General features: G+C 43.8%; 1 protein-coding gene across 4 annotated transcripts in view; it reads right to left on the reverse strand.

Annotated features, from left to right (window-relative positions):
- Positions 1-2,134: 2,134 nt before the first annotated feature.
- The window catches only part of PPP1R9A (protein phosphatase 1 regulatory subunit 9A), a 150,120-nt gene continuing 127,945 nt past the window's right edge, over positions 2,135-24,309 (reverse strand). For 2 of the 4 annotated variants that reach the window (XM_056857246.1, XM_056857244.1), the window contains 4 exons: positions 8,984-9,103; positions 7,069-7,092; positions 5,572-5,754; positions 2,135-2,383 (listed from right to left, as the gene is read on the reverse strand). In XM_056857246.1, coding sequence (XP_056713224.1) covers positions 2,171-2,383; positions 5,572-5,754; positions 7,069-7,092; positions 8,984-9,103 — 540 coding nt within the window. In that variant the 3' untranslated portion in view covers positions 2,135-2,170. The remainder of the gene's footprint in view (positions 2,384-5,571; positions 5,755-7,068; positions 7,093-8,983; positions 9,104-24,309) is intronic. The other 2 variants (XM_056857247.1, XM_056857245.1) reach the window with 1 other exon arrangement.

A 24,309-nucleotide genomic window follows, 5' to 3' on the forward strand; every position in this document is an offset into this window, starting at 1 on the left:
TAGAATACTGTCCTCGGTAACCCAGCATTGCTACTCTAGCCAGGGCCATTAAAGAGGCCCAGGAGCAAGCAAAGCAGAGCCTCTCCTCTCCATTCAGCAGTGGCATCCGATGGGCGAGCCCATGCCCGCCAAGTGGCGTTGCCAGTCCTGCTGGAGGCTTGGCTTTGCATCTGGCTGCCAGTGGATCTCCAGAGCGATGGCCTGTGGGGAACTTTCCCAGTAAGGTAACTCTAGCTACTGACTTCAGTCCAAATGTGGTGCCAGAAACATGGAACATTTCTGTTTTAAGGACAGGGAAGGAGGATGCAGCCATTATTCAACCAGGTGTGCCACGCGCATGTCACAGAAGCAATCACTGCCGAAGCAGACATGTGACCTCCCCACACCCTGGCTCGTAGCATTCCAGTCTCGATTTAGGAAGGCTTCAGAGCACACCTGGGCACGGCGACAAAGTAGAGACAGTTAACAGAATCCCTTTAAAAGATTTTGACATTTGAACCCGACTTCCTGTCTGTTGAAACTTCAGTTCCTTAGCAGTAAAAAAAGCAGCGTCAGGTGCCAATCGAAAACAAACTGACCACATAGATCACTTGGGTTGTAATTCTGTCCTATTTGCATTTTTTAAGTGCGTGGAAAAAAATAACTTTAAGCTATTGCCATCCTTTTGGGGAATATGGCAGGGCGTGCTCCAGGCAGTGCTAAATGACTTTAAGTCCCAATTATTTTCAAAAAGGGAGGGGGAGAGGGGTTAAGCATGAAATAAATGAGATTTAAAAGGGCATCACTTTGGCTAGATCATGCGCTTGCTGCTTTAGGGACCATTACAAAAACCATATCGTACACTGTTCCCTAGTTCACATATTTTTGAACTGACCTTTTAAAGGCCAATCCCGTTTTGCTTAATAAAACAGTGGGTTGCTTTAAGGGGGAGTGGTTTACTTAGCTCCCCCCCACCCCATGGCATTATTCTACTATCAGGGAACTACAACGTAAAATTCACATTTTCTTAATTGGCACCTCCTCCCCTTTTCAGAAGTGCATTTGCTGGAGAAATCAATTTTAAAAGTCGCTTGAACAGGTAAAATCCAAGCTCTCTAACAGCGGTCAGTCTTCTCCCACTCTCCCCAAGTGCTACAAACAAACCTAAAGGTGGGGCATTTTCCTTACAAAAGACACACAATAAGTATTATTTAGACCACAATTGTTCAAGAAAAGAAGGCTCAGAGGATGCTACAAGAAAGTATATAGCCTCCCCAACCCAAAGACCACATTTTTTTAAAAAAAAAACCATGTACTCTAAAGTTCTACCACAAGCCGTTCTAGTGTTACAAATCCAGCTTCATACAGAGGGTAAATGTTACTCTCCAGGCCCAGATAAGCAAGTTAAGGCTTTGCTTCCTTCTTGAGCTAAATTACTGTACAATTCAGGTGGCTGGGGGTGGGGGGTGGTCCGAGGGGACGCAGGAATGATTTTTCCTTCTGATTATGCAGGAAGAGGATATTGACATTACTCCTGCCTCTTATCTCCAGTGTACAATTTCAAGTCTTGCAACTATGTCGCTGGTTATGGGGCAGCCTCCGAGAATTGCTGCAAACCGAATCCCATTCCAGAGTGGCTTTTTCAAAGCAGTACAAAGAGGGCAGTTATTCCCTTGAAAACCAGTGGTAACCGATATGCAGTTAATTCCAGAATAGTCACTTTCAAAGAGGTCCGTCGGAAGCCTCCAGGGCATTTACCCTTTGAGAGGGGCAGTTCCACGCATACAGTAATAGTCAGCATGTAATACTGTGTCCTAACCAATTATCAAAGAGATCAGAAACAAACCAGCCTATTAACAACTTCATAGACTCGGAAGTGGTGGGGTGAGGTGGGGGAGGAGCTTCGTGCTGGTCCCAGGGTGGACATCTGGTTTGATTGTACAGTGAAGAGAAAATGAACTGTCATAGTTTTGGAACTGCTGACCAGGTCAAGAATACCATCGTATTTTACAGCCACAGGAAAGTGTAGCTACACAACGTAGATTTCTCCCATTTATTCTACATAAAGCCTTCTTAGGGGGTTCAGAGCTCTGGATAACGAACACGAGCCAAGATGGGAAGTACGTGTCTGCTTTGCCTTTCTCTCCCGAAAATGTCTTCCGAATCCTAACAGAATAGTAACTCTTATGCATCACTGCTCACTAGCGCCATCTGTTGGATCTGGGGAACGCTTATCAGGCTTTTTGGACTTCCTCTGGAGCTGCTCTTTCTCCTTCTTCCTCAGCTTTTCCCTTTGCTTCTCCATCTTCTCTTGTGCTTTACGCGCCCTCTCTATAGACGATTTCATTTCTTTAATTTTCTTTTTAATGACAGCTCGGTCCTGAGAAGGCGTCATGCCAAGAGCCTAATGTTAAAAGAAAGAAATAACAAGTTTACTGAAAGCGGAACTAAAGTGATTTGCAAAAACCAGCTCAGTGAAACAAGGACACAGTGGATACATTCAGATGTAATGAACAGACCTCAGCCAAATGCCTCAGGCAATTTTCATCCCCTCATGCACAGGACCAAAATGGCAAACAAGGAAGAAGTAGTTATTTTTTATATGCTGATTGTCTCTACCTTTTAAGGAGAATCAAACCAGCTTACAATCACCTTCCCTTCCCCTCCCCACAACAGACTAGCCCAAGGTCAGCCAGCTGGCTTCATGTGTAGGAGTGGGGAAACCAACCCAGTTCACCAGATTAGAGTCCGCCCTCATGTGGAGGGGTGGGGAATCAAACCCACTTCTCCAGATTAGAGTCCACCACTCTTAACCACTACACTATGCTGGCTCTCTTAAACTGCAGATTAGGTGCTTTACAAACAACAGTTTATTTCTTGCTTCCAAAACAGGGTTCTAAACCATGGTGTGCATCCAAGAACTTGACTTGCTAATGTTGCAATCAAACCAAGGTTCGTCGATGACCTCAGAATTCAGCTAGCGTCTTGTAAACCAAAGACCATACTTTCTACAACTGATGTCCCTGCATGCCCCCCCCTCCTGCCATAATCTACTGGGTCATGGCATCAGTCCTTGGGTGAATAGTGGCCAAAGAATTTTAAAAAATCACTCAGTTTTCTTAGGCTTACCATTAAGCCTAGGACCAGTGTCATGTCCCAATGCCTTCCAACTTTTCCAACCCATGGCACTAAAGCAGTTGTATCCACATATGCGGCCCCTTTGCTTACAATCCTTTGCTTCTTGAACTGTATGCCCATGATTAGAATGTTGCAAGAGGGCAGGGACTTTCAGGAAAGTCAAAATCTCACTTCCCTGCTGGTCCCCCACTTCTCCCGGTTCTTCTTTAGCTTACCTATTCTACTATGCTGTCTACTCTACTGTACTATGCTGGCTTTGCTCCCCGCCCCCACTCCTTTGTCATTTGCTTCCTTCATTTTCTTCTCTTCGCCCCGTTTCCCCTCCTTCAGCTCTGCTCTGCTTTCTCTCTTCATCCCCACCCTCCTCTTGCAGGTATTGTTCTGCCAGGTCATCTACGCTGCCCTTGCTGTTTCCCCCAATTTTACTGTCTGGCTCCTTTCTGTCTGGTTGGCTGGCTGGGGAGGAAGCTTGTAGGTGTTGGAGGCAAATCATAGCCAGATGTAGCCTTGTCTTCTTAATGTGGTGGTCATGGTCACCGTGTTTTTACAAATTATGGCTCCTGAACTTTTAAACTCTTTTCAATGGCTGCAGTTGTACTATTGTACTTTTCTTGTGGCACGTAGCACCGTTTATCAGCTCTAGATGGTCTGCACACTACGGCCGTTCCTTGCAAAGTGTGATCTGGCCACAGTGATCCATGTTCTGATCGCATCCAAGCTAGATAACTGTAATGAGTTCTATGTGGGGCTGCATTTAAAAATAGTTTCAAAACGTCAACTGGTCCAAAATGAAGTGTTTAGGCTACTGTTAGGGACTGGTTACAGGCTTCGAATTACCCCTGTGCCGAAAGAGCTGCACTGCTTACACAACTGTTTCTGGGCACAATTCAAAGGGCTGGCCCTAAATGGTTTGGAGCCAGAGTACCTGAAGGACCATCCCCTCATACTATTCAGCCCCACTAGTTAAGATCTGCCTCTCAAGCCTTGCTCTCTCTGCCCCTGCCTTCAGGGATGAGGCAAGGGACAACTACAGACAGGGCACCTCACCTATGGAATGCTCTCCCCCTTGAGGCTTGCCTGGCACCTACTTTACTTTTTTTTAGGTGCCAGGTTAAAACACATCTTTTTACCCAGTCTTTAATTAGGATTTTAGCAGCTTTTTAATGGTCTAATCTTTTCTAATGCTACTTATTTTATGCTACCTATGTTTTTATGCTACCTATGTTTTTATGCTACTTATGTCTAATGGCTTGTTTTTTTAATGGCTTGCTTTTTTATACTTTTATAATTTTAATTGAAAACTGCCTTGAGCAGGACTCTGAAGAGGTGGCATAGAAATATTCTAAATAAATAAATAGTGGTGGGCAGCACCATGCAGAGTAAGGCTGCAGCCTCAACAGAGAAGTGCTCATGATAGCTCTCTGATTTGACATAGTCTAACTATACTGGGACGAGCCCCGTGTCGCAGAGTGGTAAGCTGCAGTACTGCAGTCAAAAGTTCTGCTCACAACCTGAGTTCGATCCCAGCGGAAGTCTGTTTCAGGTAGTGAGCTCAAGGTTCACTCAGCCTTCCATCCTTTCGAGGTCGGTAAAATGAGTACCCAGCTTGCTGGGTTTAAAGTGCAAATGACTGAGGAAGGCAATGGCAAACCACCCCATAAACATAGTCTGCCTAGTAAATGTTGTGATGTGGCGTAACTCCATGGGTCAGTAAAGACCTGGTGCTTTCACAAGGAACTATCTTTACCTTTTACCTTTAACTATACTGGAGTGGCCCATGGTCAGATGATTATGCCAACCATAGTGAGTTTAATTACACCACAGTTTGATGTGATGTCTCAACACAGCCTGTGAGTGCAAGAAGGGAAGTATTTGGGTATGAGTAGTGGCTTTAGGTTACGAGATCTAAAATGATTTCTGTGCGCATGTATGAAATGTAAGGAATTTCACTACCCAAATGGGATAAAGTACCCCTTTAATACTACAGAGTGATGGAGTCAGCCATATAATGTAGAAAAAATGAAATTTTGATATAATCCCTCATTATATGACTAGAGATACAATATCCCTGGCCATGTTTTTTTCATCTCTTTTACTCTCCAGTGTTGTCTTTTTCCACACTAGAAAACTCTGTGATAAACTTTGCCTATCAAAACTGTCCATTAAATGTTAACGTGTACCCAAGGCTTGATTTCAGAGATAATGATGTCTCAGATGCCCAACTGTTAGACCATCAGTGCAATCACAGTCTCCAGCAACTTGCACTCGTTCTATTATTCATTATTCCTTTCCTTTATCCCTTAGAATTATTCATTATTGGTACCAAGGGTTTCCTCCGTGCCATAGAGTTTGTGGGGATTTTTTTCCCTCCCAACTATGGGGTATTTTCCATAACAGCATATTCCCCTAGTGATAAAATTCTAAATTTTATTTCCAACGCCGACAGGCAATTACTTTAAGCTTGCTGCCATCCAGCTGAAGAAGACGTTCTCCATTTACATCTTGGGCACTGAATTCTGGAATGTACTGTTCTAAACTCAGGCTCATTAACCAGTTGGAAACTTGCTGCACACTCCACTCTTGAACTGCGCGATTCGGGGACTGGCTGTGCTTGGGAGACTGTCCATCATCGAGGATCTGTAATAAAATGTTGCACAGTGTAAATGATAGGGGTGGGGGAACAGTATTACTGCTAAGCACCACCAGGGCATGTCTTTCCATGTTACCGGGGATAAGAGAACACAATGGCTTTGCTGGGTTAGAACAGCATCCATCCAGCCCAATATTCTGTTTCAACACTGTCCTGATTTGCCTCACAAGGTTTTTGTGAGGATAAAATGGAAGAGAGGGAAATGATGTAAAACCACTTTGGGTCCCCAGGCCAGGTGTAAATGTGGCAAATAAATAAATAAATAAATGTTCCCAGATCCTCACAAGCAGGTCATGAAGGCAACACTTCTCTTTCTGCTGACTTTCGCCAGCATCCAGTACGTGGAACCCCATAGCCCCTGATCATCGCAGTATACAGAACCAGAGAAATGGGTCTGAGTTACAAAACAAATTATTGATGCATTACTTTTCTATCTCGACCAACTTGCAGAGTTCGAGGAGATTCACAACTGATAAAGACAATCACCAGCGGTTTAAAACACATCTAACAATACACCTCATATTGAAAAAGCGAAAAGCATCCAGCGCCTCTTTTTGATGGCTGCTGCCATTATCTGCATGAATGGCTTACTGCCGGACAACCAAGTTCATGGGTAGTTCATGGGTATTATTACCAGAGCCAATTAATAGAGAGTTGGCAAGCTCTCGCACACTACAATGGAGAGATCTGCAGGGAGCATTTCTAAAAGGAATCATCGCATTATTAGGGAATCACTCATGGGTACACTTTTTGCAGGCCGATAAAACATGCATTTGAGTTTTAGAATACAAAATTCAGAAGAACATGTAGTTTGAGAGGATCAGGAAGTGCAAGTCTTTACTGTGCCTTCAACTCTCTTAGGAAACAATTCTTTTGCAAGGGATACAAATAAGGTATAATCATAAAATACAAAATCATCTATATCTATGGGGGGAAATTGTGTGTGTGTGTGTGAGAGAGAGATAGAGATACCCCGTTATATTAAACAGTGAGATTGGTAGTGTTTTACCGAGTGATCAATAGGTTTCAATCACTTTTTACTGCCCGAGGAGCGGTAAGGATTAGGAAATGCCCATGCATTGAACCTACACTTACTGGACCCAATTTTCAAGAACTTAAAAAACCAAGTGAAATAAATGAAATATAACAGAAAGAGCTTTAGAAAGAAAGAAATGACTAGCAGAAGTGATTCAGGCATAAGTTTCAACACAAGAATCTACCACACAAAAGCAAACCTGAAAATGGGGGGGGGAATAGCTATACCTCTGAATAACACAGCAAAACATGCATTATTGTCTCACCTCATCATCGATCATATCCAAGCTCTGACAGAGTCAGCAATAAAGAAATGGGAAAGAAAACATTATGGACAGAAGCGGCAGAGCATGTAAAACTGGCCGGATGACTGAGGAATCCGTCAGAATTTAGTGACAATCATGATTTAACAATCCACCTGTAAAAACTGTAAAACTGTAAAGACTGTTTGTCCTTTCCTATTAGCCTCTGGTTATTTATGCTTAAGTCCCTACTCAACTGTATGATATTTACCTAAGGGTGATTGTTCAAGCATATGTCAGAAGGGCCCTTAAGCCTCCCAAACTCTTACAGGGGTGTAGTGTTGTAGGGCCAAATGGAGGAAGCCATTTTAGAAGTTCTCTCACTGGCTACTAGGCCACTGTTCAACGTCTCTGCCAGAGATTGCTATTGTTTTGCTTTGACAGTGAGACTGTTGTGTGTGTGGAATAGGCAGACTATGACCCCTAAACCATTCTTAGAAGAGGGCAGACCCAGATAGTGACCTTGAGTCTTCTGCACTATGTTTTTATTAGGAAAACAAAGCAGGGCAAAGAAAGACTTTGCTCCCGTTTATAATTTACAGATTAAAAAGATGGACCCTGTGCTATGTAGCCACCTCATGTAGGTGGACTATCTTCTGCGGGTGAGAATTTGCCTAAAGATGGTAGAAGGTAGATGGGGGAATATCCAATCTATGCAAGCTCACAGGCCCAAACAGGTACACAAGGAAGTGCAAAGAGGAAAAATAGGAAGGAGAAAGGGGGAAGGAAAGAAAAAGGACAGGAAAAGGGAAGGGGAAGGAAAAAGGGGGGAAGAGCAAGAATAAGGGAAGACGGGGGAAGGGGCCCCCAGCTAATCTATACAACCACTGCTGTCATCAAAATATGCTTGGCAGAACATCTGTCTTACAGGTCCTACGGAACTGAACTAAGTCCCTCAGTGCATGGGTCTCACTAGACAGAGAGTTCCACCAGGCTGGGACCAGAGCTGAAACGGCCCTGACCCTGGTCAAGGGCAGCCAGATGGTTTTGGGGCCACAATGAAAGGGAGGCATCCAGAATCACACCCAAACTCTTGACGGAGGTAGCTGGCACTCAGTCAAGATTTGGGAGCTGCATTCTCCCCACTCGGCCCAGCCACTGGATCTCCATCTTTGATGGGCTCAGTTTCAGGCAAGGGGGCACATATAGATGTTAAAAAACATTGGGGAGAGGATCACCCGTTGTGGGACTCTACACACCAGAGGGTGTCATGTTGAGACCCCCCCTCCCCCTTAGCGCCACCTTCTGTCCCTGACCCAGGAGAAATGAGATCAGCCATTAGAGGACTGTCCCACGCAATCAGCTAGGCTTGAACCTTCTCCCTGACAAGCTGGTTTTTGTGCATGCTGAGAATTTTGCATATTGGGGAGCATCCAAGCATCCGATCTCTTATCTGCATTCTGAAGTGGTACAGTCCAGAGATACAAGGTGCCCTTCTTCAAGCTCAACTTTTATTAGCCAGACATTAGACTTTGTTATTATTACTATTTGCAGCTTATATGCAGCAACACTGTACTATATACTGTATTTTACTATGATGTGTTATGCAGCTGATTTGAATTATCCTCTTCAATGAATTACATATCAGGTTATAATTTTATAGGTTACATTGTGTCCTCTGCAGTTTTCACAATTGCTGTTATTACTAAAAAGTCCTTTTGACTCAAAACTTCATTGACGCTCATATCTTCCAAGGCTTTCCCTCTCTTTTCCCCACAGCCCACCCACAGATACATTATGCTGGGCTTCTGAATGTGAACAGCAGCCTTAATAATCTGTTGTTTCCAAGATCAAGTGAAGAGTTGTTCAGTCCATTAATAATTACTCCACGGGGAGTAACGCATTTCCTATCATATGAATTAGCTCGTGGGTAAGATACCTCATCAGATGACAGTGCTATGGAGTGAGAAAATCCTGGGGTTTTCGGTTCTGTCCCTAATCCGCTTAGGTCAGCTGAACTGGTGCTGCTTGGACTGAAGTCATCATTGAAAGTAAAATTCTGTAGAGGACAAGACAAATAGCCACCGTTAACTGAAGGCCAGAGAACGGGCCTACATTTCACAGGATAACTGGGGCTCCTCCCCCCTTTGCTGAGCAAGCATAGCCCAGGATTGATTGTGACAAGTCAGAGTTGAGCTGGAGTATATGGAGGAAGTGAACATGCTTTGGTTTTTAATGATTTTTGAAAGTGAGAAGCTGTGTTCTTATTGCATTCCAGCTGTGAAGACAGCTATGCTTATTCCTAGTTTGGACTTGTACTCAGCCAGGAGGAAATCAGCTGTGTAGACTACGGAACCCGTGCTGGGTCCCTGTGATCTGAAGCATACTGGCAGGGACCAGTACAGGTTATTCACTTAAATCTGGACGATGTGGTAAAAGTTATTGGGATCTGTCTACACTATGTAGCATACTCTGTAGCTCCATTCTCAGTAAAGGGTTTGAGCCTTATTTTCAGATGCTTTCAGAAGGGATATGTGAAACCTCTATTTCTGTGAGTTTCTGCCCAGTGTTCTTGGATACCCATGGAAACTCCATGGAGTGTCCTGGATATTCCTGCTTTTAGAAACAAGTATTTATAAAATTGGACATTCATCAGAATGTCCACACATGCACATCCATTCTCAAATTCCCTTAATAGCTTGGGCAAGAGTTTGCGCATTCAGCCTCCAATATTTTTTTTATTTTTCCGCCCAAGAGTAAATCAGATAGAACTGGGTAGAAACTGGATTCAGGGTAATTGACTACTCCAGTAGAATTCCAGTATCTGTGTTGGAAATTAAAATTTCCAAATTACTATTGCAAACCTAGCTTTCCAAGACAGCCTCATCTAACGACTCAGCAACTATTATTCTAGTCCTCAGTAAAGTGCAGTTTCAACCGATAGAATGTGCTATTACAAGAGATACAATTGACTGTATCACAACATTAGTCTTGTATAAGAATTTTAACTAGAAAACATGTGCCTGGTGTATCTGTGTATGTGCTATCATAGAGTTCTTGTTTTTTTTAATAGCTATTTTGTACATTATTCAACCTATATATTATGTTACAACTGCCTTGACAATGGTAAAGACGGAAGCAATCAAAACAAAGACACAGACCGGACATTTTCCTCATTATAAAAGTAATGAACAAAGCATCACACTTTATAGTAAGGATAAACAACAAAGAAGCAATTCCCAACATTGTGGTAGGTACACCTTGGTGAAATTCACCCAAGTAGCCATTAGAAGAATTTTGAAATGGCAAAAATCACATCGGGGGGGGGGGGGAATGCAGTTAAAACAACCTCAAAATCCAGATATGCAATGAAACTTTTGAGGTTAATTAAAACAAGCAAATCACAGAAGATTTTAATCCAACAACAACACAGAAACATAAGCCTGTTTTGAAAGTGAAACTCAAAAGATGACTTGGGAAAAAGAAAAGCATTAATGTATTAAATTAAGTCTTGGCTCCAGCATGCTAGAAAATTGCAACAAGTCATATTTTGGGATAAAAAATGCAAAGGAAAATTTTGAAGTTAGTTTTCATCAGCAGTTACAACATTTTTACAAATAGCTCTCATTATGTGTAAAATACTAAGAATTTTGAGTCATGACACATTTGTAACTGTAGGAGGTCCATTAGAACACAGCTTTCTTGGAGCCTAACTAGAAGAGTTGCTGGAAGATCCACTTTGCTTATTTATTTAGGATATTTCTATGCAGCCTCCTCAGAATCCTGGTTGAGGCAGCTTGCAATTAAAATCACCACAATTATTAAAAACAAGCCATTAGACACAAGCAGCATAAAAACTATCCATAAAACAGAAGCAACCGCTAGAAAGATAAGACCATTAAAAAGATGAAATCTGATAAGAGAAAAACCCCTGATTAAAAGCCTGAATAAAAAGAGGTGTTTTAGACTGGCGCCTGAAAGAAAGTAAAGTAGGTACCAGGCGGATGGACCTCAAGGAGCAGGGCATTCCAAAGGCAAGGAGCCACCATGGAAAATGTCCTGTCTCTAGTCACCAGCCACCTCACCTCTGAAGACGCAGGCACAGAGAGGAGGGTTTGAGAGGCAGATCTTAACTGGTGGGCTGGATAGAATATAGGGTTGCCAACCTCCAGGTGGTGGCTGGAGATCTCCCGCTATTACAGCTGATCTTCAGGCGACAGAGATCAGTTCCCCCGCAGAAAACAGCTGCTTTAGCATGGCGTTGAAGTTCCTCCCCTCTCCAAACTCCACCCTCCTCAGGCTCCACCCCCCAAAATATCCAGGTATGTCCCAACCCGGAGCTGGCAACCCTAATAGTATAGGTGGAGACGGTCCTTCAGGTGCTCTGGCCGGGGTTCCTTTGGCTGAGAAAAGGACCGGAGGAACAGATGGGCACAACTGCTGATTCCTTTTCCCCTTTACCTGGCTTGTCATTCTCCTATTAAGTCAAAAGTGCTTAATATCGCCATACGACAAGCGCTTTTCTCCTAATGTGTTCAGGTCTCCAAGTACCAGAAAGCTGAATCAGAGATGTCAAATTCTGAAAGCATACACCTCTCCCACACTCTTATTACATGTTAATTTTTTTTGTTTCACAAAGCAAGACAGTGTTTCTGTTTATTCATTAGTTTAAATATAATTTTATTCAAACGAGAGTCTATAAGAATACTGTTTTGCTTTAATTTTGGCTTCCTTGGTGCAATTACTATGTGCTTATTTCATGTGGCTGCTCCCAGAATAGTGTGATTCATACACATAAAGGTCCAGTTTACATACTCCAAAATGAAAGCCAAAATAGAAGCAATATCAAATGCCCATGAAAATATAGACACTGTGGGCTTAATCAACTGATAAGCAATCCTGAACAAACTACAAACTGCACTGAGGTTCTATTTCAATGGGGCATGTTTTCAAATTGTACCATACTTCATCAAGGTGTGGTTTTCGAACACAAGAGGTTTTGCCTTTTCTCCATCATATAGATCATGAAATGCTCAAAAAACACCAATACATGGAGCATGTAAGAGTACTGCCGTATGCAATGAGCTAACATGCTAAAAACAAAAGCATGTACATAAAACGGGAACAACACACATCAGAAACAATTCAATTCTCCTTGGTTCAAAGAACTTCAGAATGGAACTGAATATAATGCTCAAGATGCATGACAGAAACATCTTGTCCAAAGAGAGAGAAGTGCAAGAATGGAGGATGCAGAACAGTGACAATTTTTAGTTGGCCAATTTGGATGTCTTAAATTTGAACTTGAAACCCAACAGGACGTTGTGTATTTTGTAAAAATACTCCTATTAACGCAGATGCTATACGGAACTCCAGTAACGATAAGAGGCCTGCCTGGAATCACTAGATTATATCTTAATAACATTGCTATGTAAAATCACTGGGATTCCAGGTTGTGTAGCAGGAACAACGCTGTGCTTAGACCTGGGAGTTGACTCTTTGGAAGATGGGCTGCTGCATTTCGCACGTGGTTGAAGGTGGTCTTAGTCACTGACAAGACTGGTTATCTTTCCTCGCTGAGGCAGGAGTCTTATGTAAGTCCTGGGATACAACTGATTGAATCTGTGTGTAAAGTGCTGTCAAGTTGCAGCCAACTTATGGCGACCCTGTAGGGTTTTCAAGGCAAGAGACGATCAGCGGAGGTTTGCTATTGCCTGCCTCTGCGTCAGCCTCCTGGTATTTCTTGGAGGTCTCCCACCCGGGTTGAGGCTAAGAGTATGTGACTGGCCCAAGGTCACAATGCAAGAATCCATGGAAGAGCGGGGATTTGAACCTGAGTTTCCCAGAACCTAATCCAACATCTTGACCACTACACCAAGGCCATTGGGCCATATGAGTAGTTTCATTTAAGTATTTAATACTCCCATTTATAATATAATATAAATGTTATGCTTATTAAAGTGCAAAGATATTGAAGGAAATTGTCTTGTTTTTTGCTCTTTGAGGGGAAAAGATGCTACATCAAAGGATTACCAAGCTAGAAGGCTACATAAGTAAATTTGAAGTTGCTGGAACCAACCAAACCCATGCAATGTATTTATTTATGTATTTGCCACCTTTTCTCCATGGAGTTCACGGTGGCAGGCAGTGGGTTCCCATCTAGGCACTGACCGGACCCAGACATGCTCACTTTCAGCAAGCTGGCTGCATCAGACCACACACTTAAAAAAAGTATGGGGAGCAATAGTCTCTTCCTAGGAAAACTCCCCTGAGCCCCTTAAAAGGTGTCCAATGGGCATGCTTCTGGTAAGGACCTGTGGATTCTGGCTAATGGGCCAGATTTTTAACATGCCAAACTGGGCATAGCACTTTTGGGGGAAAGGAGGGTCTCACAGGAGTTTTTAAAGAAAGTCTGGGGAGCTATAGTCTCTTCCTAGGAAAACTCCCCCAAGCTCCCCCGAGCATGCTTCTGGTAAGGACCTGTGGATTCTGGCTAATGGGCCAGATTTTTAACATGCCAAACCCTGTATTGCCACCTTCTCTTCAGGATTCAGGGTTCCTCAACATTATGAAGGTTGCATTCCACTTGCAGGAGTGACTGTATCCTACTCTGACTTCCTGCTGTTTCTGTCCAGTGGTGATGCAGAACTGGGCATCTGGTAATGACCTATGTACACTGTTCTCCCACCTGAAAATGGCTCTTCTCCCCCTATCCACCCTCCGCATGCCAGCTGCCACTGCCTCTACCATCTCACTTCTCCTCTGTTCCATTTCCAAGTCCTAGTTTGCATGCTTCTTCCTTTAGCACCCCCACTACTTAGTTGGAATTCTCACGTGCTCATTTCAGTCCAATGAAGCCAGACATGCAGCAGCAGTTGGGTCGTTTCTTGCACCCCTACAAACTGCGCAGGTCCATTTAAAATCTGAAGGTGTGATCCTGACAAACACGTCAACACCAAAGCCCCTGCTGAATTTGGCAGTTTGATAACATATACACCCACACACACAAAAAAGACACAGAAAACAAAAGGAGGTGTAGCCTGGAATGTTCATAACACATTTTGCGGTACAAAGGACACGTTTTGCGGTACAGTTTTCGCTTGAGGTTACTATTGCACGGGTCCTTAGTTTAAGCCACTGACAGCAACCCGATTATGCAACTCCATGCACAGGAGATAAGGTACTTTGCATTTTCTACCTTGCACCCTTTTTTAGCTGGACTTAGATTGTCAGAGGAAGGATCGGTTGAGCTGGCAGGTGAAGGCAGATTGCTGGAAGAATTGGAGCCCCTGCGGCTCTCTTCATACCAAGTAAATGGCATAGAGCTGTATGGAAGAGAGGAGGATCGCTTGGCTACAGATGTGCTACGTGCTGAGCACTCCAGGAGCTCCTTAGATGTCCTGTTTAAACACAAAGCAGCAAGTATACGGGTTAGGTTTTAAAGAAAAGGCAGGCAATCCCCCCCGCCCCCAGCAACAACACATTGACTTGGATCTTAAGCAGCGGCACGAGTGGAGCTGTGCTAGAGGAAGGCACTTTCCCTGCCTCCCCGCCCCCCCTGAAAACTTCATACACACACATGGAAATTGGGCCCCTGTAGAAGGAACAGTGTGGGGAGCAAAATAGGATTCTGGAACAGGAGGAGGAAAAGAAGAGAGCTGTTTTGATGGAAGTGTTGCTTCTACGCTGATGGGAGCAGCAACTTAGAATCCAAGCCACAATCCCAGGGAGGCAATTACACAGTAGAACCAGGGTAATTTCTAAATCACCTGCAGCATTGTTTTTTTCTCTCTACATAAACTATTTTGGAAATGCTGCCTGCACGCTTTATCAAATGTTACTGCAAAATGAAGGGTTCTAGAGAAGGAACGCTGGGCATAGAACTGTCATTGTGAGGGTCGGCCTCGCTCTCTGCTACTTGAATGTTTAAGCAATGTTGTTTTCCCCCAGCCTTGTAGCACCCTGGGAGAGTTGTACGGCTAGTTTCCTGTGACCATATTATAATTTGGTGTTTTAAGATGGGGTTGACTAGGCAGTCACTAGATCTGACCAAGATCCGGAAATCTGATTCTTATCCCCAGGGAGCATCACACAAGTGCGTAGGTTTCACTGAATTCTGATGTTTACTGGCCCATAATAAACCAGAGGGCACACGCATAATTGTAAATGCCTACTTTTTAAATTATTGTGACTTAAAAATCAGTTCTGAGGTTTAGGACAGCGGCAGTTTCTATCTGCTGGCCTCCCTTCTCCTCCTTCCCTTCCTTTTTATTATTTACTATCCTATTTATTTATTGTTTCCCTTACTTGGTCCCGACCAGCATCTTGTGATATGGTTTTAAGGCACCCAGGTTAATTTTTAAGCGATTCTGTGGTTTTTAAGCTGTAAATTGTTGGGTTTTTAACTATATTAATCGCTTAACTATATTAATATGATGTAAGCCGCTCTGAGTTTGACTTTAAGTCGGGAAAGGGCAACATAGAAGTCTAATAAATAAATATCATTACTGATTTGCCCAAGGAAATAGAATTCACGTAGCCTGCAGTATTTCAACAGAACGGGGCCTAATGGGGAAGAAGCAGGAAGGGTCTGCAATGGTAAGTGTGTGTGTGCACATGCGTGCGTGCATGATAGAGGGGATATCAGAAGGGCCCAATAAACAGGGAAAGAATCCACTTTTTGACTGGGCTGCCAAAGGTGCTAAGAGATTCTTATCCAGCAGGAACAACTATGCATCTGAGTTCCATATATATGTTAATCAGAAGCAATATTGCCAGTCTAAGATTTATATTTCTATTCAGTTAGTAGTTGTGATGAAATGATTTCATCACACAGTCCTGGGTGTGATTTATGGCTTTTAGTTTTAGGTTTTTTTGTAGTATGTTTATTCCAAACGAATGTCCAGTTCTGTTACTTGAAACAATTATACAGGATTCTGTGGATTAAGACAGCACAAGTATAGGAAGAGGTAACTGGATAGGCCAGCAGCCGAGTTAGGGAAACCCCTTTTATGGTCTTGGGGACGCAAGACATGCCAGTCGAATCGCTCTTAGCTCTAATAGATTTATGTGTAGTTTTCTTTCTTCCAGGGACCAGATTCCCTGGGTTATTAGGTTCTGACATGTGACCCCCCACCCGTCTAGGCTCGCATCTGTTTAAATTTGTATCTGGTCCCCTAGAACAAAGTGCATTCCCTTGTTGAGGTTGCTGGCCTTGCTCCACCAAAGGAGGGAGCGTCGGAAGGCTAGAGGAAAAAGGATTGATTTGTCTTTGCTTTGGGTGATGAGAGTCTGGTAAGGTTGTAACAGACTCTGGAGGGGCCTGGAGTGGAACCTGGCCCACAGAACCGAGCTGATGCATGCTACCATCTTCCCTAGCAGCTTGGCTAACGTCATGAGTCTGCCCTGAGTGGAGCTGATGGTGGTTTGAACCATGGACTGAATCTTGGCAATTTTGTCCTGAGGAAGAATTACCCGGTTTCTGTGGGTGTCCAGGATGACCCCCAGGTGCTCCAACCTCTGTGTCGGGGTCAGATGGCTTTTCCCCATGTTCACGAGGAAGCCATGTTTGGTAAAGATGTGGATTACTCTGGATGTGTGGGAGAGGGCTTCCTCTCTGGACTTCGAGCAGATTAATAGATCGTCCAGATAAGGGAACACTGTAATCCCTTCCTGACGCATAAGTGCCACCAACGTCACCAGAATTTTGGTGAATACACGTGGGGCAGACCCAAGTCCGAAGGGGAGCGCCCTGAACTGGTGTGTTTCCTGTTGTAACAGAACCTGAGGAATCTCCGGTGGGAGGTGTGTATGAGGACATGTAGGTACGCCCCCTTCAGGTCTAAGGTTAGAAACTGGTCTATTTGGAGGGCCTCCAGAATGGAACGGAGTGTTTCCATACGAAACTTCCTGTACCTGACCCTTCTGTTTAGATGTTTCAGGTCTAAAATAGCTCTCCAGTCCCCATTTTTCTTGGGGACTGTAAAGAAGATGGAATATACTCCTTTGCCCCATTCCATCTGAGGGACTGGTTCTATGGCCCGAATTTGTTGTAGGTGTAAAATTGCTTGTATTGTTCTTTGGTGTTTTTCTACTCGAATTGACCTTGGGGAATTTATGAATTTGTCTCTGGGAATGCTGGTAAATTCTATGAGGTATCCCGATGATATGACCTGAGACACCCAGGCATCCGTGTAAGAGCGCTCCCACATTTGGTGAAACTGCAGGAGTCTGCCCCCTACTTCTAGGGAGATGGTGTCACTGTTTGGGGTTTTTGGTGAATTTGTCACCTCTGTTGGCTGGGAAGTGCTGTTGTCCCTGTTGGGGACAAAAAAATCTGTTACCCCCTCTACGAAAGGATCCCCTGCTATTGTTACTCCAGGATCCCCGGCAATGGTCCGGCCTAAAAGGTGCCAGAGTGTGGGAGGATCTGAAATTGGGGGAGGAGGACGAGGTCTTCCCATCCTTCTTGTAGGATTTGGGCAGAACCTTCTTTTTATCTTTATTCTCTACGAGAATCTTTTCTAACCTCTCCCCGAAGAGCTTTCCCCCGGTATAGGGATAAGACATGGTCAAGGTCTTTGTTTAATTTCGTTTTGCCAGAGACAGATCCAAAGTGCACTTCTAACGGCAATGTTAGAAGAAGTGGCATGGGCCGCAAAGGACATGGTGTCCAGCGAGGCATCTGCCATGAAGGCCAAGGCTTTGAGAAGTCTGTTAAGTCCTTCAGACAGTTTACGGTTGTCCCCTGTGTAGAGTTGAATAATTTTCCTAAGCCACACAATGGAGGCTCGTGCCATAATAGAGGTTGCTGCTGAGGCCTGAATGGCCAGGACAGAAGCCTCATGTACTTTTTTGGAGAGGATCTCCGTCTTTCTGTCAATTGGGTCCCTTATTGTCCCCATTCCATCCTCAGAGGGAAGGTCCGGGGAGTGACCACCGCTACTGGTGCATCTATGAGAGGCAGCTGAAATAAAGCCATGGCCTGAGGGACCATAGTATATAGCTTCTTAATGCTAGCAGGGAACTGCCTGTTAGCGAGAGGCTTGTCAAACTCTGTCTGCACCTGAGTTTCAAAGAAGTCAGGGAAGGGAATTTCCCAGATATGTGGCTTAGTACTGGGGGAAAATTCCTTGGTCCCCTTTTTTCTGGATTTGGTTTTGGCCTTGTTAGTCGTGTCTGGGTCTTCATTGAAATCCAGGGCTATGAGAGCCTTATTTAATAGATTCTTGAAATCCTCAGCCCGAAAGAGGCGAGGATGCTGCTCTTCCAGTAAGATTGGGGAGTCTTCGTCAGAATCAAACTCCCCTTCTTCTCTGCTTTCTGCATCAGAGGCTACTGATAGGTAGTCCTCCATAGGTTGCCTGGGTTGCAGAGAGGGTTGGGTTTTTAAGGCCGCCTTTGTACGCCACTGTGCCCCAGGACGGCTTTCCTGATCCCTCAATTCTTGGTGAGGTGGCAGAATAGATAAGGACTGACTTGGGTCATTTCCCTGGATGATGGGAGCAAGGGAATTTCTAAAGGCGTCCATCATTTGGGCCTGTTTGTCTAACTCCCCATTAAATAAATCGAGCATTTCTCGCCTGGTAACAGGAGCCTCAGGCTCCGCTAGTAATACGTTACCCCCATGCTGGGAATCAGTCACAACCGAGGCTCCATCCTTCCTGGGGCTCCTTGAGGCCACAGCTGCCACGGGCGCCATTTCGCGGACTTTGTTCCGCTTCGCACCATTTTGAGGCGGCTCCTCAGAGCGCGCCTTTTTTGAAGCCGTTGGCCCCTCTGCGCTGCGAGTCCCGGAGCCGCCACTCCGACTGCCGGCGTTTGCCTTGCGACGTCGCCCTGTCGAGGCGACGAGGGCACAGTCGCGGTCCTCTTCGGACAAAAGGTCCAAATCTGAATCTCTCCTGCCATCCGCCATCTTGCCCAACGGGGCGAAGTGGGGGCGGAGAGATGAGGTAAAATTAGGAGAAGGGAACGGGGGAAAGGAATCGTATGCGGCCGAAGCCGGTAGACAGTATAGGAGGGGAGAGACGAATGGACTCAGGAAGACAGACACAAACAAAAGGAAGGGAAATTGTCTTCAAAAATTGGAGTTCGCTAACGACGCTGCCACCCTAACCAAGGCAGGACAGAAACTGGGCTTCCCGCCCAGGGAGACAGGATGTTGAAAAAAGTTTTAGTCCTGCCTCCCTGGGCATGTGATGGTAATACCCACGAATGACAAGATGCCCTTCACCCAGAACTCAGAACACTTGATAATGATGAAGTGTTTTGAATTGGAGATAGATCTTGGAGGAATGGTACGGCAGTGGTTAAAAATCATTTGTCAACTTTGTTCAGAGGATCGTAGTTGGGGAGTCAGGATTAAGTGGGATCTTCCTTTCGGTGTGCCACAGAGCTATGTATTTTTAAATGTTTTTTAATGTTTATGTGAAGCCTTTGTGGGAAACTGTCCACAGCTTCAGAGTAGGATGTCATCAGTACGCTGCTGATACCCAACTATATATCCCTTTTCTCTAAACCACCCCAAGCATCAGCCTCTGTCCTCAGTGCTTGTCAGTCACAGTCAAGCAGCTGAGAGGAAACTAGCTGAAACAAAATCCCAGCAAGATGGAGGCGATGTTGGTCTGCAATCCTGCAGTGACTCTTCTTTTTGCTGGGCAGAGTCGTTTCGGCCTTACCCGAAAACTCCAGCTAGTGCAGAAGGTTGCGGCTCGTTTGTTGGCAGGAGTCGGTTGGTGTTTGCATAACTGCACCGGTTTTCACAGCACTGCACTGACTACCTATTTGTTTCTAGATCTGATTCAACTTTCTGGTCATAAATCTCTTCATGGCTTGGGACCTTCCTTTTGGTATTAAAGCAGCTCCATTAGTCAGATCAAGGCCTGCTTAAAGTGCTAACAGGTAGGCAGATCCTGTCACCTTCTGCCCAAACCAGAGCCTTCCTGCAATGGTTCTGACAGTGATCCTGAATGAGTCAGGAAGGCACCCCTGTTGTGGATATTCTGGAGCCCTTGCAAAGTGGAGTCATTTAGAAGAAGCTATCCAAATTAACTGTTTTGTAGCCAGGATGTATGCTCTTTAATTCTCTAAATGGCTTTATAATTTGGAGAAGGGATTTAATTGCCTGATTTATCTGATACGTGTTATAAAGAACACTGTAACCTGTCTTGAGTCTGGGAGGGTTAAAACCCCTCAAATAAATAATAAATACAATTTATGTTTTATGCTGTTTGTGTTTGATTGTAATGGCCCTTGGCTACATGCAATAAATGCCATTTGTACCTTTAAACAAACAAACAATTAAAATCAGGCTCATACTTTTCCGTTAGGAAACTGACTCAAAATACAGATTGTACCAACTGTTTCTTCTTGAGGGTGGGAGGAAACGAGAGAGAGTCTCTGTTCATAGTTAGTAAATGTTAGGACAGGAAAGTAGTTAGTAGCAAAAATGTCAGGACAGGAAAAAAAGTACTTCTTTGTGTAATATATAATTAGCTTATGGAATTTTCTGCCACAAGGCACAGTAATGGCCTACTGGCTTAGGTGGTTTTAAAAGGGGATTAGACAGATTCATGGAAGTTAGATTTATCAGTAGCTATTAGGCTAAGTACCTTAATGGAACCTTTCTTTGCAAAGGTAATGTGGTCCTGATTACCAGTTGCTGAAGGGCAACAGAGAGAAAAGGGGCCCTTTCTTTCTTGTACTTGACAGCTTTTGGAAAAGGCATGAAGTTGGCCATTGTGGGCAACAGGTTGCTGGTGTAGGAGGGAACTTCTTGTGTTATTATGAAAAGATGTTCCCTTGACTGTGATCCATAGAAAAGGACCTTGATCGGGGGGGGGGGGGGGGAGATGTCCATAAAGGACCGAAGAAGAAAAAAAAGTTAAAAAGTCAGAAGAGGCATTTCTGTAGTACTGCTCAAAGCACTTCACACACGTTATCTTATTGAATTCCTTACAATACCCCTGTAAAGTAGGTCAGTAATATTATCAGCATTGAGGACTGGGGTGGTGGTGCAAAGGGGTAAATGGCTTGCCTAAGGCCACCTGGTGAGTTGATGGTAGAGGCAAGAGTCGAACTGGCAACATCCTAATTTATAGCTCACACCACATCTCATTTGCTCTATGGAAGAACAAAAATGTGTTGGGGGTGTGAAATGATATGAGTTTTTAAATACTTTTTTTTTTTTTTGCTGCAGGACCAGACGAATTTCTTGCAAAACAGATGCATTTATGGTGTGCTCGCTGAAAGGGTTTCTGTGTGTACAGAAGGAAAACAGTTTCCCTTCGAATCAATGTGAATTTGACAGCAAGGGCAAAAGGGACACGCAAGGCATCAGACTGACAAAATGATTAATTCTACATCATTCAGTTGTGCTAATGGAATAATTCTTTGCCATGGGATGCTGTCAAGGGATCAGCTCTTTTCTACAGCTTATTTCAGCCTCGTACCACAGTGAGAATATCTTCATAGATCACTAGAAGCAAATTCTCTAGAGTGCAAAGTCAAGAATGAACAAGAAGAGATTGAACAGTTAAAACTGTAACTAATGCCTTGCAATTAACAAGCACATTAAATTGGACTGAGCTAAACAAGAGAAACTCTTATCCAAAGCAGACGTCCTCACTGCTTATTGATAGGAAGTTGAAACGCATGCCTAGTTTCACTCACGATTTAATCATACCTGAGGAAGTACAGCAAGGAATTAGCCTTTGCCCCTTTTACCCCATTTCACAGAGGAAAAGCAGTACTTTTCAGCAATCTATAGCGGATGGCCAGTCTTTTTTTTGAGGGGGGGGGGGCTCATGTGCCACAAGTCAACAGCAAAGTATTAAATGGTACCACTCTGCTGCATGCCTTGGTGTAGTTTTCAACCCTAATCTAAACTGAACAGGTAAGCTTGTGGCAGGTACAGCACTAGGTGAGGAAGGCAGGGGTGCAGATCTGAATCTGTGCAAGTTTGTCTCTCTTTTCTGCCATAAACTGTCAAATCCCACACACAGTTACAGGGGAAATAAGATCCATTTAACTCGTCATGGGGGTGTACATCTTGAGCAGGGGTCCCCAACCTTTTCGAGCCTATGGGGACATTTGGAATTCTGACACGGCATGGTGGGTGCAGCAACAAAATGGCTGCCACAGGAGGTGGAGCCAGCCACAAAATGATTGCCACTGCTTAACTTCAGTAACACCGTGTAGATCCTTGTGCTGTGGTGGCAGCTGCTGCCAAAGCAAATTTTTTTAAAAAATCTGCATAGCCAATCAAATCTCCAATAGTTAATCAGAAGCATTGCTGGGCAAAAGCCCTACCTGGCCCCACCCATTTCCTAAAAACACTTGGTCGGCACCAGAAAAAGTGCTGGCGGCTGCCAATGCACCCATGGCCACCATGTTGGGGACCCCTGATCTTGAGTATAGGGATCTATACTTCAAAGCGGGACTACCAGTAATCTGTAACATGAACAAGATAATCAAAAGCATTTCATCTCATGGAAGATATAATATAAAATTGTAATATTAATAAAGTATTCTGGCCTGAATCTGTTCCATACCTGCAGCCAACAGAAACCCTAACTGCTTCTTTATCTCTTCGTTTCTTGCCTTTGTTAGTACTCTTCCTCAACCGAGTCCTATAATGTTAAGACAGTCAATGTGCGACATCATTCAAAAGGGATTTAACTGAGTATTTTATGAATGAGAATTAAGGTTTTTAGGTCCTTACCCCAGGTCCCCAAGCTTTTGTTTTATTGGTCTTGAATGGCCCGAGTTGGATGCTTTTGGTGATTGGATACCTGTGGCACAGTCTAGGACATATTTGTACATGGAAAAACACAGTTTATAATCATCATCCATACTGCAGTGTTGGAATCCACAATTTCATTTTGCCTCCAGAAATATGTATGTTTGCAAAATCAGATGGTTTAATTGACCACAGTTCATGAGTTCTGCATTTAACGGCTGCAACGTTCTGACTGCAAAGTATGGTCTGGATGCAGAAAAAGACCTTGGGTGGGATCTAAAGAAACACCATATGGAGCTCTGCTAGTGGAATGGATCCTTCCCACTTCGCCCAACTTCTGCAGTCTACCATGGCATCAACATTTGCTCCTGGGGATTGCAAGACCATGGGGAACAGTGCAGGTTGTAGTGGGGAGGGAGGAGGGTAGCTGCAGCTTGAAAATGTGCAAAAATCTCAGATCCTTCCTAAAACTCACAGAAAAGCACCTTTGGATACAACTTCTAGGTTGTGATCAAAAACACTATAAGTGCGAAGAGCAGAGCCCCAAACTTCCTTTGAACTTTTTTTTTTGTCACTGTTCTTTTGGATGCTGAGGAGACAAGCAAACTGATCCTCAAGACTGGCTTGCCTCTTTGGCAGTAGGTTCTTCTTTTCTTAAATGAAACTTTAAAGAAAACTCTATCTATGCAACAGATAGTTCTTTCCACACGTTATACTTTCTTCTGACTACAGCCCTGGGCCTTACTTGGTTATAGATTTTTTTTACAGTAATTATAACAGGTTCTTTTCCCATCTCAACTTCTTCATGTACTTCCCAATTTATATCCTGTCTGCCATCACTGAATCCCAACTAGAGGGCCATGAACAGTCGTCTAATTTGACATTTACTTTCATACACAGCATTGTTATATAGACTAAGTAAGTCCAAGGTAAATAGAAGAAAACAAATATACTATGTGCAGTGACTGCATGAACCTGTGAAGCAAAAGAGAAAAATACAGAGACCAAAGTAATTACGAAAATTCAGTCACAGCTACTAAAATAGTAAACTGGATTGTTGTTCCTAGCCTAATTTCAAATCATGTCCCATTTTTTAAAATGTACACAGATTGCCCACTTTTGCATAGGGAATATTATGTCTCGGCATCTCTATGCAAGGGACCAAACAGTAATAGTTTCTGTTGTAATTTTTTTTTTGTGAGAACATGGGGACAAAATGCCTTGAGAAACAGCGGAACCAATGAAAGAAATTACAAGGGCAAGGAAATAGCCCCAAATCATATCATCACTACCGCTGAATAAAACTGAGTAGCTGCTGTAACAGGCATCCTACAGATTTTATGAATGGAGACTGAAAGGAGGATTAATTTTGCCAGTGGGTTTCTTGATGGCCTCAGTGCACCTGGCTAAAGATGAACAATTGGCCATTTATTCATTTTAGCCATCACCCTTTTGAGCCTGGCAACCAGTTCAGTTTGTTCAGTTTGTGCTGTTACAACTGGATGCTATTTTTGTAGTGCACT

The sequence above is a fragment of the Euleptes europaea genome, chromosome 11 (assembly GCF_029931775.1).
Source record: "Euleptes europaea isolate rEulEur1 chromosome 11, rEulEur1.hap1, whole genome shotgun sequence".
NCBI lineage: Eukaryota > Metazoa > Chordata > Lepidosauria > Squamata > Sphaerodactylidae > Euleptes > Euleptes europaea.